At 43.2% G+C, this 18,851-nt stretch overlaps 1 protein-coding gene across 5 annotated transcripts in view; it reads right to left on the bottom strand.

Annotated features, from left to right (window-relative positions):
* kctd17 (potassium channel tetramerization domain containing 17) overlaps window positions 1–18,851 on the bottom strand; it is a 28,467-nt gene that overhangs the window by 6,665 nt on the left and 2,951 nt on the right. Inside the window, exons 2-6 of one of the 5 annotated variants that reach the window (XM_080747949.1) lie at window positions 6,263–6,371; window positions 5,660–5,751; window positions 3,374–3,520; window positions 1,560–1,685; window positions 563–698 (exon numbers count right to left, since the gene is read on the bottom strand). In XM_080747949.1, coding sequence (XP_080604075.1) covers window positions 606–698; window positions 1,560–1,685; window positions 3,374–3,520; window positions 5,660–5,751; window positions 6,263–6,371 — 567 coding nt within the window. In that variant the 3' untranslated portion in view covers window positions 563–605. The remainder of the gene's footprint in view (window positions 1–562; window positions 699–1,559; window positions 1,686–3,373; window positions 3,521–5,659; window positions 5,752–6,262; window positions 6,372–18,851) is intronic. The other 4 variants (XM_080747950.1, XM_080747952.1, XM_080747951.1 and 1 more) reach the window with 4 other exon arrangements.

Here is an 18,851-nt window from a genome sequence, read left to right as displayed (position 1 = left end):
ATTTTTTTTTCAAATAGTGAATATTTTACACTTGCAAGGTGTCAAAACTATTTATTGTTTCAATGCTATGCCATGGAAAACTCTGGGTCCCAAGACTCACACACAGTACCTCCCACTGGGTCTACCCACTAGCAACTACGGTTAGTCTAGTGCAGTGGTTCTCAACCTGTGGGTCGGGACGCCCAGGGGGGTCCCCAAATTATTTTGGGGGGTCCCCAGATGATTAATTTAATGTGCAACATTGTTTTCTCACTGAACAGTAAACAAGCCAACATAAAGTGTATAGAGGGTATCTGCACAAGTGGCAATTTAAGGACTTAAAAAAAAAAAAGATTGGTCAAATTGTCAAATATTAGAGGCAGAAATTGTGAAAGTAGCTGATCTACATGCTCACAAGGCGTTGTGATTTTCACAATAGAACCGTGTTATACAAAATGTTATGCCTCAACTCTTAGTGCTCGTCAGGGTTGAGTTGGGGGGGGTCCCCAGTTCAAATATGATTATTTAGGGGGTCGCAGCCTGTAAAGGTTGAGAACCAGTGGTCTAGTGTGGTTTGCCTCACCCACGCATGCCTCTCTGTTTGGGAACAATGACACACGGTTCTCTCATTCTCTCAGCCACTCATTCGGTGTCGCATCGCTCCCTGCCACCTCCTCCTGCTCCTCCTTCGCTGATTCCTCCTCTGGCGTCTCCAGCGCCTTCCGTTTTTGTATTATGGGGAAAGAAAATAAATGAAAACGACAGAACAAAAGCAAACCAAAACAAACGAACACAAAAAAATTGACAGTGACCCCCCCAAAAAAAAGAATATAATGAATTGATGATTGTCAGAGTGCAGGTCAGAGTGAGCTATCAGTACATGGGAACGACCATATCGTCTCTGCGCTACACGGTCTTTAGATGTAAGATAAAGATGTCAAAAGGTACTTACAAAACCACAGACTTCTTGAGAACAAAAACTGTACTTCACGTGTGTCTTTTAAAAGTCTTCGGATTATCGCTGTGCTTTTTAAAAAATGTACAGTTTTTTGTTTCAAGAAGTCACGATTCCATAAATAAGTGGGTAAATGTATGCATGTTCGGACAAGCGACTTGAGAGAAGAGCAGATAGGGTAACGTCAACAGGGCTAAATTAGATAAAAGATACCGTATTGACAAACATACAGTAAATCACCTGTGTAGAGACTGATATGCATTGATAAGAATGTACAGATGTAGATGTAGACATCACAAGACATAGACAGACAGAGACACAGGAGACATAGACGTGACAGACAGACAGTCAATGACCAATGTGTGAAATTATGGAAGTGAATGTGCTTGGTGAATTGAGAGGCGTGTTTTCAGTGGACAGGGTGGGATCAACGCACACTCATATTAAAAAACTAAATGTAGAAAATTAAGGGACCCAGTGTTTGCGAAACAGTGCTGTAAAGTAAGTGTGTGTGTGTGTGTGTGTGTGTGTGTGTGTGTGTGTGTGTGTGTGTGTGTGTGTGTGTGTGTGTGTGTGTGTGTGTGTGTGTGTGCGTGCGTGCGTGTGTGTGTGTGTAGGGTCTCACCTTGGTCTTGTGGCTCTGCTCAGTGCCCAGCCCAGAGCCAGGTGTGTGGAGCTCCTTGGACACCACGCACAGGAACTCAGCCTGGTCCTCCGTCCCGTAGCTGTATGATGAGCCAATGTTCACCATCTGGAGGAGACCGGACGGGAGAGTTAGAGACAGATAAAAGGTAGGGGAGGGAGAGAGAGAGAGCGAGAGAGAGAGAGAGAGAGAGCAATGGTGTAAAGTAACTACAATTTTGAGGTATTTACCCACTTATTTTCAATACTTTTACTTCTACTCCACAACATCTCAGATCCAAATATTGTATTTTACTCTACATTACTCGCATTACTCACATTACTACATAAACGCTACATCTATTTGAGAACTTTAGTTGCTGGTTACTTTGTAGATTTCAGATTTTTATGAAAACATACATTCGCCACTTCAGTCCTACTTTTGGCCATTTGAAACTAGACGATCTAGAAGCTCATTCAACAGAATACTTCTATATTGCAGTATAATGCAAGTACTTTTTCCACCACAGAGAAAGAGAGAGAGAGAATGAGAGGAAAAGAAAATGTAAAAAGAAAAAGAGGAGAAAGGAAGAGAGACGGGTGGAGAAAGAAAGTGAGAGATACGAGGAAACGCAAGAGTCAGATAAAGAGACTGATAGAGAGAGAACAGGAGAAGGACAGACAATGACAGACGTGACATAAAGAGAGAACAGGTGGATACCTTTGCTCATGCAGGAGGGATATTCTGCCATTACAACAACACTGGACTCAAGGAGCACAACGGTCATACCAACAGGTTTTTTGGAGGAATTTCAGGAGGACCCAAATCACACATGCACAGCATTCATGCACTCGAGCTGAAACGCGAAAGCAGTGGGACAGCGCTGGGGGGGGTCTCGATGTGCTGGAAAGGCCCAGGGTGTGGGGTTTGACTCCTGGGGAATCTAGTGGGGGGTGGGGGGGTCTGGATGTGTGGATCCTCTGTTGGCATGCGTGACACTGAAGCTGTCCACAAGATAAAAGGCTAGCGAGGTCGGGACGCTTTGTACGTTAAGGACCTCTGAAATGTCTGTGGGTTTTAAGGGGGAAAAAGCAAAGCACGTTAACAACAACTGGAAATATTGTAATACTTTTCCTCTTTCACTTCCATTTGGAGTCTGGGTTCACCCACAGATCCATGAAATTACGTGTGCCATATAAATATAGTTATATGAATGATTGCAAACCTTAGACATACTGCTGGTTTTCTGTCCTAGCTGGAAGTTACTTGTGTTCACCTTGTGTCTTTGTCATTATATGCTAGCTGTCTAATTAGGGACTAGTCCGATCTCTGACAAAAGATGAACACATTTATCCTATATTTCCAGATAGTAGCCCGGGCGTTTATAACGCAAAACCGATTTGGACCCCAGGTGTTTAAAACGAACCAGGCGGCTATTTGCAACATTTATTTGCATCTATTTGAATGGCTTTTGATTTGCAAAATGGGGTCAAATCAGACCCCTGACTATTATGTACCCGACTACTACTTGCCCTCTAGATTGAGAACCAGCTATCAGGTTAGATTGAGAACCTGCAGCACCGGGCATCCCAGAGAGGACTAGGTTTGGGAACTATACTGCCATAAAAGGACCTCTAGACTCCTTTGGGGAGGGGGGAGGGGGGGGGGGGGTCAGCCCCAAGGGTTTATCTGGAGTGCAGACAGTGGGCGGTGGGTTGGGGGGATAGAGTCAGATCAGGGATCGGGGTAGGGGGGTTAAAGGTTGAAGGGGAAAGGGGAAGGGGGGGGACACAGCAGCAGCAGCGAGTCCAACCCACAGTCCAGAGCAGTCCGGTGCGGGGCTTTCTGCAGGTACGCACGCTGACCTGCTCAAACTTCCAGCCGTCCGACATGGTGGACACCATCTGGGTCAGCTCCTCCTCCTGGCACTGCAGCACCCGGTACACATGCTTGGGCGGTACCTGCTGGAGACGGAGAGAGAGAGAGAGAGAGAGAGAGAGAAAAGGCAGAGAGAGAGAGAATGGGAGGGGAGGGTGAGTCGCAGAGTAGAGTTCGGGGCTAGGGCTGTCACGATTATGACATTTTACGTGGCGATTAATTGTCACTCGAATAATTGTTTTCGTCGTCGACAATTACATGTCTGTTTGGCTTGTAGGCTTTGGATTTGCACATGGCAGATATGACACATGACCTAAATATACAAAGAAATTACAACTTTATACTTAAAAAATAACATTGATAGTGGAAATAGCCAATCTACAAGGTCGCAACGTGTTGCACCGTGACGCATTGTGAGCTTGTAGATCTGCTATTTCCCCTATATTTTGAAAATGTTTGAAAATATATAAAACTTTTTCAACACGATTAGACGATTATGAAATAATTGTGACAGGCCTATTTGGGGCCAAACTTGACTCGCGGTGTCACGTGATGTTCATTTTGTCACCGTCTCATTTCCGTACGGACAGACAGCCCTACACATCCCAGGTTTTGTTACTGTGTGTGATTTGTGCATGGCAAGTACACAGACACACTGCACGCTAGAAGCTAGCATCCTAGCATCCTGCTAGAGGAGACAACGAGAGGAGTTCTGTCTTTACATCCGCACTCTACATTGAAATCATGCCTGTTGGCAGGTTAGAGGTTTGTTAAAAGGAATTACAAAATTCAGTGAAATGGACCATGAACTAATGAGTGGACGACAGAGAGGCATGCCTAACAAGAACAACAAGAACACTACAAAAACACTGGCATGACTTCCATATCTCTTATTGAATGTGTACTGAAATCAGCCTGCATAGAATGGTGTGGGCAATACATGAAGATCTGCATGCAGAGTGCTGGATATATACAGTATGTGTGAAAGAGAGAGTCATACTAGTGTGGGGGTGGCAGCAGCAGTAAGAGAATGCCGTTGTCAGAGGAAGAGAGCTGTTGGTCCATGTCGGTACATACGTGTGTGTGTGTGTGTGTGTGTGTGTGTGTGTGTGTGTGTGTGTGTGTGTGTGTGTGTGTGCGTCAGCATAGGACTTATAGGAATTATGAAAACAGTCTAAGCATGGATGCCTTGAATGCCTTCATTTGAAAAGGAATAAGAGGGCACTATAACAAACCAACAAAGACAAAGAGTGATAGAGTAAAAAATAAACAGCAACGGCTAGCTGCAGCACATGTGAAGAAAGCACTTCAGTTTCTTTATTTTTGAGTGTAGCCTCAAGCCAGCGGTAGTAACAGCAAACACAGTACTGTACAGTACAGTATAATGCAAGTAAAGTGGGTGTATGGTGTGAAAGGGCAGAAGGATTACATAAACCCGAGAGGAGACATGCTGACAGAAAATCTGAGAAACACTATGTTATAGCACAGCTGTCTTTAGGAAGGCAAAGAAGGGTGGAAACATTTCATAACGGAGAAAATATCGGAAGGTTTTGCGCATACACTGTGAAAGGGAGAAAGGGGAAACAATAGTCAAATCATGTGTTTGTGCGTATAGCAAAACTGTAAAATAATGGAACATTGGCGTATACTCCTAAATTAATACAGCTTCCACTTTGCCATTTCTTTTTTTTTTAAGATTAGTTTTTGGGCTTTTATGCCTTTATTGATAGGGACAGTTTAGACTGACAGGAAATGGGGGGAGAGATGGGGAGTGACACGCGGCAAAGGTCGTCCGGATTGGGAATCGAACCGGCGACACCGCCAGGTATCCATGCCTATGTGGCAATGCCTAAGTGGTATGCGCCTGGACCAGCGAGCCCCCACTTTGCCATTTCAAACATTGAACTTTTTTGATTGGAGGTGTTAAAACTTTGTTGTGGCCCGGACTGATGGCCTAGCTGTCTGGGGACATAGGCTCCAATGTTAGCCTAACTCAGCTAGACACAATCCAACCATGTTAAAACAAGATGGGGATCTATACTGCAGTTATTTAGCTGCATTAGTATAGAGTCGGGCTAAGCCAGGCTACTCCAATGTACCAAATGACCACATACGCCACAATGACAGAGATGAACATAACTCCACATTTTGGCAGTCAATACCTACCAGTAAATTCTACTACTGAATAACTTGGAATGCGTGTGTCGGTCGTCGTCTTGTCTTACCTGTGTGGCCTTACAGTCTCTCTCCGTAATCCTGTCCTTGATGAGTTTAATCAGCGGAGTGATGTTGTAGAACTCTGCTTCTTCCAACACTCCTGGAAGACCGGACCATATCAGGGTTATTACAGTTTTGCATTTTTCATTCGTTTTATTTCCATTCAAATTTTTTGTTTTGTTTTAATATACTCTGGGTTCACGAGGACTTTTAATAAACGGCATTACACACCAGGAACCTTTATTTTGGTGACGCCATTTTATTTGAAAAATCATCACGGCGCTTCACTGCCACAAAAGCAGTTTAAATTAAGGCGAATTAATTGTGAGCTGACAGCAGCCATCCTTTGTTGCATTTAGTACATTATACATACAGTACATCAATATGAATCAGCAATAAGCCACATCGCCACATAGAGAAGAAACAAAAATAATGCACATACCGGTAGTGTTACCTCCACAATATCTACACAGCATTTCCCAATTTGCATTTTACAACTACCAGTATATTTTACAATAACTGACTTGGAACACCACCCACCCAGGCTGCATAGGAGTACAAAGCAAACATTCCCGATAGTATCTAGCTTCCCGCTGACAAAGAAGACAAACCTTCCTCTGCCAACTCCTTGTTGAAGACCAGTTTTCCATGCCGTAGGTAGTTGAGAATGGGACCAAAGTAGGTGGGGTCTCTGTCAATCACATAGGCTCCTGTCTCATCCTGTTGAGGAAGGAAGGAAAGATCCAATTAATCAGTTATTCATCAAAACAAAAGAGTACTACATAATACCTTAAAGTTATGTGATTCACCTAGTCTTGTTTTATTTTGTTTGATAGGAAAAAAAGTGAAATGATAGAAACAAATACTACAGTAAAAAAAATAAAAGTGAGATCATGAAAACCATTATATTGTCTCGTAAACAAAATAAATAAAGGTCAGTCCCTCCTCCTCAGATCAGCACATTCAATGCATTCTTAATTAAAGCTCTGTTGTACATTGGCGATGTTGTGCTCTGCACTACGTAGTTTTTTTTGCTAAATGTGGCATTTTTTAACAATTCCAATATAGTTCGTCACAGCTTCTAAATAGTTTTACCACTTACTCAAAACATGAGCTGCTAATGTGTGGGTATTTCTGATGTGCACCTTGTACTTGATTATCCGACCTGGGTTTCTAAATGGAATCTAAATATGTGTTTCCAGATATTAACCACTTTCAACTGTCAATACATAATAAACGTATCTCTCTGTACTTAGTCTGCTCTTTTTCCCCTACACAAAACCTCTTTGCCAAAAATAGCCGATCTACAAGCTCACAACGCCTTGCAGTGCGAGGCGTTGTGAGCTTGTAGATCTGATATTTTCTAAAGTTCTTAGAATATGGATGGTGGGGGTTAATATAGAAAAGGAGAAAAAAAGCTTCTATCACACAAAGATTTGGAGGACCCCCTGTAGAAACTCTGAGGACCGCCTATGGGGCCCAGACCCCCTGTTGAAGACCCCTGCTTTAGCCATTAAAAAATAGCATATCTACAAGCTCACAGGGCCGCTCTGTGAGAGATACTGTATCAGTGATGTCATTACGTGCGCATCCCGCATCAAAAACTCATTCAAGTCACCCAGGGACTCATTCATGTCATGGTCCTGGGGTCCCGGGGATGCGCCTCCATTGGAGTCCATGTTAAAATAATTTACCGCGTCGCGGTAAAAGAAAAGAAAATGTCCACAGGCACCACCATTGTTCATGGGTGAAAGCATCCTACTTTACCCTACGTTAACACAAATAAAATCCACGTAGAAAGTCTTAAACAGGCGATAGAAACGTCAATGTTTTGATTCCACCGACGTCCGACGCCATTTTGGCGCGCGTAAACTTTATATTGAGGACTCATAAAACTTTTCTGGGACCCATTTGAATGACCACCTGTGGGTCCCGGGACCCATTACATTGAAAACCTAGTAACATCACTGCTGTATATTCAAAGAGCGGCACAATTTGGAATTTTTCTTTCAAAATATAGCTAAAGTATAAAATACCGGTTAAAGTGGTTAAAATCCAAAGTGTGCTGCAGGTCTAAATGGGTTTCAACTATTCTTTCATGTATGCAGCTCAACATCAACAGATATGGCTCAGTACCGTTTCTGCCCTGCTGTTATGTAATGACAAAAGGGAATTCTCTCTCCTTGTGTTTACTATTGTGAAAGTGTGGAGTAGAACAAGAGAGAGAGATCGAACAGGGTGAAAGATTGAGAGAGAGGGAAAGAGTAGGAAAGGGGAACACACGTATAGGGCTGTCATGATCATACCATTTAAACTTAAAGATTAATAATTGTGATCAAAGATTGAATAGTGTTTTTGGCATTGAACATTGGAACCTATGAATAAAAGCAATCTCTTTAGCGTTTAGGTTTTGTGAAGAAAAAATGCACTGGGCAGATATGTGAAATAACTTCGAATGACTGTCAATATCAAAGGCCGAAACCAGTAATCAAAATAAATAGTTTTCCATGGCCAAAATAGGCTATATTTAATAACGTTATGCTTTCGAAATACATTTAAATATTGGTAATAGGCTAGCCAAGCTCTGTGAATTATTTTCAGCATGGAAGTGCAAAATGCAAAATGATTGTGATTATTCTCAAATAATTGCAATCAGGCTATTATGTAATAATTGTGACATGCCTAAATACATGGAGGATATAATAGTGTATATTCAAAGAACATTGGTCACATCTGGTGACAGTGAATAATCATTAACACATGGTTCAGTGGTTTAAGTGTGTGTGTGTGTGTGTTGGGGGGAATAAATATTGAATATCATAATATTGTAACCAACAAAGAAATGAATCCGTGCTTCGGGGCAGGAAAATTACATTTCAATCAGGAAACCACTACGGCTGGTGGCCAAAATTAACCAGCATCTTTTTCAATAATACAGTACTCTCTCTCTCTCTCTCTCTCTCTATATATATATATATATATATAATTATACATATATTCTTTTTTTGGAGCTGTGTGGAACACAAGCTCCCTATACGTGGCCGTGTGTGTGTCCGTCCGTCCGTGTCTGTCTGTCTGTCTGTATGTAGCCTCAAAGTTTGGTACGCTACTCCTCCCACAGTTTTTGCACCACACACTCGCGCCATATGTCAAATCGACCGGCTTACTCGGGAATCGTCTGCTAGTAACTTGCTAAGAGAAAGGTTCTATAGTTTAATTGATATTAATTTATTAGTGAATTAATTTCCCCCATTGACTTATAATGGGAATTGCAAAAACTCACATTCAAGTATTTTTCTCTCGTAAACCATAGGAGCTACAGTTTCAAACCTCGGAGAGGAGATTCATAATGATTTTAAGAATGAATCCCAAAAAAATTACATCACTCGGCCTCATGGTGGCGCTATAACGGCCCACTTTGCATTTGCCCCGTAACTCTTGAACCGTAGATCGGAAAATTAAAATTCTTTTTTCCCTGGATTCCTTGGGTCAAGACGCATCTCCCCATATAGGCCACGCCCATTTGCGCCAGGATAGATTTTCCGCCATCTTGAATTTTCTCCAAAACACACTTTTTGCACCTTTTCCTACATATTTTCTTCAAATGTCACAAAAATCGGTACACATGATCCTGGGTGACCAGAGAGTTGCTACACACACACACACACACACACACACACACACACACACACACACACACACACACACACACACACACACACACAGCTCCACTTCGAACAGAGGTTCGATTTTTTGGAGCTGTGTGAAGCACAGGCTCCCTATACGTGGCTGTGTGGGTCTGTGTGTCTGTCTGTCTGTCTGTGTGTCTGTGTGTGTGTCTGTGTGTATGTAGCCTGAACTTCCTAAACTTCGGCACGCTACTAGTCCCACAGTTTTGCCACCACACACTCGCGCCATATGTCAAATCGACCGGCTTACTCGGGAATCGTGGGCTAGTAACTTGCTAAGAGAAAGGTTCAATAGTTTAATTGATATTAATTTATTAGTGAATTAATTTTCCCCATTGACTTATAATGGGAATCGCAAAAACTCACATTCAATTATTTGTCTCTCGCAAACCATAGGGGCTAGAGTTTCAAGACTTGGAGAGGAGGTTCATAATGATTTCAAGGATTAAATAAAAAATAATTGTGTCATTTGGCCGCATGGTGGCGCCATAACACCCCACTTTACGTTTTGGCCTGTAACTCTTGAACCGTAGGTCGGAAAATTAAAAATATTTTTTCCCTGGATTCCTTGGGTCATGATGCATCTCCCCATATAGGCCACGCCCATTTGCGCCATGATAGATTTTCCGCCATCTTGAATTTTCTCCAAAACACACTTTTTGCTCCTTTTCCTACATATTTTCTTCAAATGTCACAAAAATCGGTACACATGATCCACACACACACACACACACACACACACACACACACACACACACACACACACACACACACAGCTCCACTTCACACGGGTGTGATTTTTGTCTTCTGCCTCTACAGTCTACATGATTGTTCAAGGTTAAATATACAGGGACTAAAGACAAAAACATACATATATTTACAGTTGAAATGGCAAAAAGCTATTAGTGGAATGGGATTTCTTTCTTTTTTTAAGCAAAAATAAATTTCACATAGACTAGTAGTTTGAATTGATAACTACACTTTGATGGAAAATACATACATCTACTATTGGTTTGGAACATCAATTTAATAACTTTATTATTACTAGCATCCTATATTAAAATTGGTTAATGGGAGGTAGGGCTGGTCAGACAACCATGTCACTCTGACTCTGACATTACCATAAACAAACACGTTTTTACGAAAAGGATAAAGCTGAGCTCTATATTCAGTTAGTAAACGTTTCGTGTTCCAGTTTCAAATGTGTACGCTAATTTCTTTGTGTCGTCACTTCCAATTTCACTTGTTTATCCTGTATTCTGCATGAGTTCTCTGCTCTCGCTCTGATTGGATAAAACCGTCGTCCCGACCTGGAAATGCACTTTCTGTTCACTTAAAGAGCTGGAGAGATGGGGATGCCCCCCTGTTACTGCACACAAACACTTTATAGCAATGATGATCGCAACATAGAGCTATTTAAATGTTAACAAAAGAAGATCACTTTAAACTACTATAGGCTTTAAGTAAGCCATGTCTCTAGAATAGAATAGAATGGTATAATGCTCTGGTCACATGGCTGCGTCTTTTATTGGCCACAGTCTGGTGGGTGACACTAGCCTCCAGCAGCCCCCCGATAGAGCAGTGCTTTCTTTTCTCTGGACGCTTAGCGTCGGTGTCGGGTGGAAACCTTGTATGTCCAAAACCATTCGTTTTGTATTTATCATTTTAGAAATGATTTAAACTAGTCAAAATAGCCGATCTACAAGCACACAACGCCGTAGATCGGCTATTTTCACTAGTCTTGCGGGACTAGTCTTGTGTGATGAAGCGGGGCTTTACCTCACGAAAAGAACGTACAAATGTGAAACTTGGAGATACGAGGTGTTCTTTCCGACAGTGACATTATATTAGCCTGTGTGTGTACGTGTGAGTGTGTGTGTGTGTGTGTGTGTGTGTGTGTGTGTGTGTGTGTGTGTACGTGTGTGTGTGTGTGTGTGTGTACGTGTGTGTGTGTGTACGTGTGTGTGTGTGCGTGCGTGCGCGTGTGTGTGCGTGCGTGCGTGCGTGCGTGCGTGTGTGGAGCTGTAATCAGGCCTTCTGCTACTCTCCAACCACTTCCCGATGTCCCTGTGCTATCACTACCTAAACTATTAACATACATGGTACAATCCTCCTTGAGGGTCCACTAAGAACAGGGGTCCGCAACCACCGGCCACATGGACAGTCCGCCCGGACTGTCCATCGCCTCAACGAGGTGCTTGATAATAATGTTATTATGCAAGGCGGCATGCAGATATACTACAACAACATTCATGCCATTCAACAGGCATGTTGTCCCCTCTTTGCAGTTTGTGAATGTTGCTCATTACATCATGACAGGCACGACTAAATATCACAGCTGAAAAGTGAGATGCCGTGTATTGACAGCTGTTCTCGTGCTGCAGGACAGCTCTGCTGATGCTACAAAATCAATGAAATTGCACTTCTTTTGCATTCTCTAACAGGAAAAGTGCAGAACAGTGATGGAGAATTGCTGTTCACAGATGGACGGACAGACGTAGACACAGACACAAGCAAATACATAGGCATGCACAAGTCTTAGCGATTTACAAAGACATTCTTGCTATCCACTGATAGCATTTTGGGCTGTTGCCAGTTCCACAATGATTGTGAACCAAAATCAGCCAAACGTGACATTTATAAAGTATTTATCTGTATATTTGTGCGTACACACTGTATACAGACATTTTTATGACTGCTGGTTTCTTAACACTTCCTGTGGGACTGATATGAAATTAATGTAGTTACTGTAAGTCTAACATCTTATATATACATTCCTCCTATTGCCGCATCCCACTTCCAAGCCCATTAACGCCCCCTTTACATCGACTTCAACTCATAGGTAGTCGTTGTCTAGGACGTAAGGAATACCGCCCCTAACCCTATGCCGTCCGCTCATTCGCTAAGCACGAGAGAGAGGAGGCAACAGGGGAGGGGGGGCGGGCAAGCGAGAGAGAGAGAGAGTGAAATTTGACACCACTGTGTTTGCAGTGCAGCTGCTGCTGCTGCCTCCACAAGTGAGTGCAGAGCACGGCAGCAGAGTCCCCGCTACAAGACAAGCATCAATGATCAAATATAGAGCAGTCCTGCCTGAGCGCCCGGAGGGCGCGAAGTCCTAGGAATGGAGCGGCGGCGCAGCCGCCGCGAATTTCTAGTTAGTTATAAAAGAGATCCATGAGAGCAGGTTGAAAGAACAAAGAAAATTAAAGGCGTGGCCGTGCGCTTGCACAACTCTGGCCTCTCATTTGAAAACTAAGTGCAGAAGTAAATTACTTCTGATATGATCAAATATCCTATTATGCAAGTATAAAGAAAAACATGGTTTCTGTACATGTGTTCTCCCGCATGTGTGTGAGTCTGACATTGACTAAAGGGCTCTGGGAGATGTGGAAAGCTGTTTCCAGGTGTTGTCATGCCGACTGTCAAGTCTGGTCACATTGAGGAGGAGTCTTCTGGAGCTCAATTTGGTTGTGTGCGTGCGTGTGTGTGTGTGCGTGTGTGTGTGTGCGTGTGTGTGTGTGCGTGTGCTCCCTGCTGTGTACTGTGCTGGCAGACTGAACCATCCTTCTACCTCATCCTCCTTCTCTCGCTTTTCTGATTATCTGTCCGTGTCCCCTCACCTTGCCTCGATTCTGCACTAGTGGTTCCCAAACAATGGGTCGGGACTCTGGACCCATTTTTGGGTCACAGATCAATTTTCCAAGTTCTTTTTTTTTTCTCCATTTGACGCCCCTTTCATTTGTTGTGGAGGATTACAGGGTGAATAGTTTTAAGTTGCAGCTCACAAGAATAGGGCTGCAACTTCTGATTATTTTCGGAGCGATTATTCTATCAATTGCTTTTTCGATTAATCAAATGATCAATAATTATAATCGAAAGAATCCATTAGTCTGATTAACCACTTAACTTAAGCCCAATCTTCTACTTTGTTGTACAATGGTGTCGTGCAAAAACAGACGTTATTTCAGAACATTTTCACCTATAATATTGAAAGTGGCTAACTTTCACAGACCTCACATTCTACTGGTTAAAAATAAATAATAATAATAATAATAAGGGTAATAATAATAATGATTACAACAAAAGTTATTTTCCCCTGCTAAATCGTTTATTTTTTATATATATAATCAGTTAAATCTAATAGCTTGATTTAATGTTGTACCCCTATACAGGAATGCCTTGTGTACACATCTGTACAGTGTACACAGTAAAATCACCAGTGTTCCTCTAACCAAAGGCACCTGTAAAAGTTAAGTTAATGAACAATGGGTATTTTAATGGGTATATTCATGTACTGTAGGATTTAGACTCTAGAGCCAAATACTTGCATACATGTATGAATGTGAACGAACACACACGCACGCACGCACGCACGCACGCACGCACGCACGCACGCACGCACGCACGCACGCACGCACACACACACACACACACACACACACACACACACACACACACACACACACACACACACACAGGTTTGCATTTGCTACTTTGTGGGGACATTACACATAGTCTACTATCTTTGTGGGGACATTCCATTCATTTTTATGCAAGTCCTGTGGCCTTACCCTAACCTCTATCCCTAAACCTAACCCCTAACTCTAACCCTAAACCTAACCCTAACCCTTAACCTAACCCCTAAACCTAACCCTTGCCATGTGGGACACTAAAATTTGTCCCCACAAGGTCTTTTTCTCCGATTGTACTATCTTTGTGGGCAGTGGGCACCTGTGGGCCCCCACAAAGATAGTATTGCAAGCCCACACAGCACACACACACACACACACACACACACACACACACACACACACACACACACACACACACACACACATGGGCAGGGAAATCTCATACATGCACAGACGTGCAAATGTGCTCGTGTGCTGAGACAGAAAATTATGAGTTATCCAGCTCTCACAGAACCCGCAACATCTCACACACTCACTCACACTCACACACACTCACACTCACACGCACGCGCACACACACACACACACACACACGCACGCACGCACACACACTCGCACGCACACACACACACACACACACGATCCTGTCATTTCAATCTGAACAGAAAAAGAGAGCAGTGAGAAATCGCTGTGGACCTGAGTGTGGATTATAATTAGATGTACAGTAAGCCTTAATATTTCATTCATGACCTCCGTCACTGTAACCTGACTTGCGTCAGATGGTGGCAGTAGTGCGTAGGCTACCGCTCACTTTACCATCTGAGATCTCTCGGGCAGACTCGATGTAAGGGGCGGGCCATTTTTTGAAATTCTTAAGCAGGTGATTGGATGTGGCCGTCTCTCTGTCACAGTCTGGGAGTGCCAACTCCAACCACTCATATTGGCCTGTCTGCATCCACGTAGTCTGCAATCAGACTCTATTGGCTCAGAGCCACTCAGAGCCCGCCCGTAGCTGCCGCTGATTGGTCCGGCCCGGGGCTTTACGAGCGTTATCAACTCCCACCGAGAGATCTCAGATGGTAAAGTAGAGCGGTAGCCTACGCACTACTGCCACCATCTGACGCAAGTCAGGTTACCGTCACTGGCTGTCAGCAAACTACTCTTCGTCGATGACATCTTTCATGTGGGAGGCACCACAGGCTAGTGAGTGGCTACCGTATCAAAAAACACAGTATTATCACCCACATAATAATCATTGGTACACTGTGACCACTTGTAAAATCAGATTAACTGTAACTGGCCGTATGGAGGACTGGTCATAAGTCCAATAAATAAATAAAAAGATCACACCCAGTATGAAGTGAGCAGTGCTTTTTATGAGTTAATTTAAATTAATTGAGCTTGGCCAATGAGCCAAGTGTGACATACGTACATACATACAAACAGACAAAGCCAGATGTAGGAGCGGTTAGCACCGCTCAAAAACGAGCTCATATACTGTAGATTTGTGTGCTGACAACAACAGTGCTGATAACAAACAGAATCTTGTTTTAAGTACAGTCCTCGCACCTCCAGTCGCTGATTCATATTAGACCTAGTATGGCTCCTCCAATAGGAAGATAAAGGCAGCAAGTTTGGGCCTGTGGTGGAATCTGTGGCAAAGTTATGAAGCAAGGAAAAAGGGGGAAATTGATATGGGGGGGGGGGGGGACTCTCTGGAATCTGAATGATTCCACAAAAGTAATCAGTTTATTCACCCAGAAGAGTAAAATATGAACAGAATTTGTCATGGTGACATATCAAGCACAGTTAACCACAAGAATCCTTGCATCCCTATTCTAGGCATGCCATACTAGGCGAACATTTTGGTGAAAAGATCTACAATTTTGCGATAAAGAGATTTGGTATAGAGGGGGAAAGGAGGGATGCCAAGTATAGACCCCTGGAGATACCGGTCGGGTCAACATAGTGGGGTTTAAGTAGGCCTTGTTCAAACTAGTGGTCCGGGTTTGGTATATAGGGTCTGTTATGTGAATAGAGTATACAATACAGAGGACCAGCCGCATTACAGTGGTGAAACTGATTATGAAAATAATGGTGCTCTAAAGTAGGGGTGGGCAATATGGAAAAATACAATATCACGATTAGGGATGGTCCGATCAGGTTTTTTGGAACCGATCACCGAGCACCGATCACAAAAGTTTGATCACCCGATACCGATCAATCACTGATCCGATCAAGTTATTATTTATATATTATTTATATTTTCTAAATGTTAATGTTTTAACTTTAATTAATTAATTCACTCATGAATTCATTTATATATTTGCCTTATAGTTATTTACCAGCATTACTATGTATTTATTATCATAGCAGTAACTAATTATTCCTTCAGCACTGTGAAAATCAATACCCCAAAATGGCCTCAAGTGGGCATACTGAACGGCTGGTTGATCGGATGCACCGATCGGATCGGATCGGTGAATTTACCTTTTGATCTAAACCACCGATTATCGCAGATCACGCTTTGATCGTCCCGATCCGATCCATTGCCGATTGATCGGTAACATCTCTAATCACGATATTTCCCCAAGCTGTGGGGGGGGTGTGTGCGTGTGCGTGAGAGAGAGAGAGAGTGTGAGCCATACTTGCTCACTCAGGCCCCAACTGGTTGCAGTTGATGCTCAGGGTAAGCTAGACTCAACAGCACCTCTCTGGTCACCCAGAGGTACTGAGGCTACATACACCTCAGGCTACAGACAGACAGACAGACAGACAGCAGGGTTTCCTGCAGCACTTTACAGGCCAGGCGCCCCGCCCGGCCTGAAAACCCCCCCGCCCCCCCAAGGGTATTAAAAAAAAAAAAAAAAAAAAAAAAACTGTAGAATAAACTCCCTGTCGCACTTAGAACTACTAGCTTACGCCGTGGACTGAAGACTCACCTCTTTAGACTCCACCTAAACCCATAGCCCTCGATGACCACACATGAAGCTAGATAGCATTTTTTTACTGCTTTATAGGTGTGTGGTCTATCTATGTTATTGTTTTTCTAGAATGATATTCCTATGCATTTGTTGTATTGCTGTTGATGTACTGACATATTATATTGATGTATTACCTGCTTATTGTAAGTCGCTTTGGATTAAAAGCGTCTGCTAAATGCCTAAATAAATTGTAATACAACAATAATAATAAAGAAAGACAGACTGAAACCATGTCCACTTGATCTGAATAATCCCCATGGTGTTTGATACCAGTCAAAGATATCACAATCCTCAACTAATGTGATTATGTTATTATCCTCTTGGAGGCCTTGGCTTGCACTGCCATGTCTCCGCAGCTCATGCAAGAGCCAGATCTCTAGAATCATTTCTACATAATGTAATTGGTTAGGGACTGCTGTGCGTTATACAGTATACTGTATGTTCTGCCCACTGAGGACTTGATGTGAGGACAGATACAGTTGCTAGCTTTAGCAACAGGATCAGTATTGGCGGAGACAAGGGATGTATGTATCAGTGCCTGTGTGGGAAGCGAAACAATAAACGCTTGAGTGAATAGGTCATACATCTCAAGTGTGTGTGTGTGTGTGTGTGTGTGTGTGTGTGTGTGTGTGTGTGTGTGTGTGTGTGTGTGTGTGTGTGTGTGTGTGTGCGTGCGTGCGTGCGTGCGTGCGTGCGTGCGTGCGTGCGTGTGCGCATGCCTGTTTGATTGACGTTTTTGGGGGGACTCGGGCTGAGGTACCAGACATACAGTAGTAATCCTATTAAGAGACTCAGCCAGACCATGTGTGTTCAAAACAGACCACCAATATCCTCCTTGACAGAGCCATGCTGACGCCAGTGAATAACAAAAGAACTCCTGTGGTGATAAAAAATCAAACCCAAGTTTGAAGTGAGCGGTGGTGCCTGCACGTGTGTGGGGGTGGGGGTGTGTGTGCGTGCGTGCGTGCATGTGTGTGTGTGTGTGTGTGTGTGTGTGTGTTGCTCACAGAGGTGTGTGTGTGTGCGTGCGTGTGTGCGTTGCTCACCCAGCTGGAGTGTGTGTGTGTGTGTGTGTGTGTGTGTGTGGGGGGGGGGGGGGGGGGGTGTGTGCGTGTGCGTGAGAGAGAGAGAGAGTGTGAGCCATACTTGCTCACTCAGGCCCCAACTGGTTGCAGTTGATGCTCAGGGTAAGCTAGACTCAACAGCACCTCTCTGGTCACCCAGAGGTACTGAGGCTACATACACCTCAGGCTACAGACAGACAGACAGACAGACAGCAGGGTTTCCTGCAGCACTTTACAGGCCAGGCGCCCCGCCCGGCCTGAAAACCCCCCCGCCCCCCCAAGGGTATTAAAAAAAAAAAAAAGATTCAAAAATTTAAAAAAAAAATTTCTCAAAAAAACTTTTTGGACCTCCAACAATGTACTAGGCATGATCGCGATCGCGAAATTGCATGTTTAACCCCCATACCAACCCTATCTTTCAAACATGGCAGCCATGTTTGTTTACATTTGAAGAAAACATAAGGGCTGGTATCTCCTGAATGCAGGAAATACTCAAGTAAAGTGCAAATACCTGAAAATCTCCTTTGTACAGTATAAGTACAGTACTTAAGTAAATCTACTTAGTTACTTTACACCAATGTTTCTTTTTTTTTACTGTGCTGTAGACTTCTATTTATATGGCACGAGTGCTGGTTGATTAACCTGGGGGAAAAAAACAAGTTACACTGTCCTGTGAAAAACATTGAATAAATGTGAATGATAGCATGTAGTTGTGTTTTCCGTCATCATGGGCACATTCATGTGTTTTTATAGGGCAAAAATAAGAATTAATATAAAAAATTAAGTGAATTAATTACTCGAATTAATTAATTAATTATCAAAAAATTTCGGCGCACGCGCGAGATCCCCCCCCTGGTCAAGACTTTTTCCTGCAGGAAACCCTGGACAGACACACAGACACGGATACACACACGGCCACGCTATGGAGACGGTGTGACCACCGCTCAAAAATCGTCCTGTCTACTCTCTTGAGTAAGAACACACACACACACACACACACACACACACACACACACACACACACACACACACACACACGCTTCTTGTTCTC

The sequence above is a fragment of the Nannobrachium achirus genome (assembly GCF_963921795.1).
Source record: "Nannobrachium achirus genome assembly, chromosome: 18".
Taxonomy (NCBI): domain Eukaryota; kingdom Metazoa; phylum Chordata; class Actinopteri; order Myctophiformes; family Myctophidae; genus Nannobrachium; species Nannobrachium achirus.
Note: the sequence above shows the minus strand (reverse complement) of the source record. Positions and strands in the feature narration are given on the sequence as shown.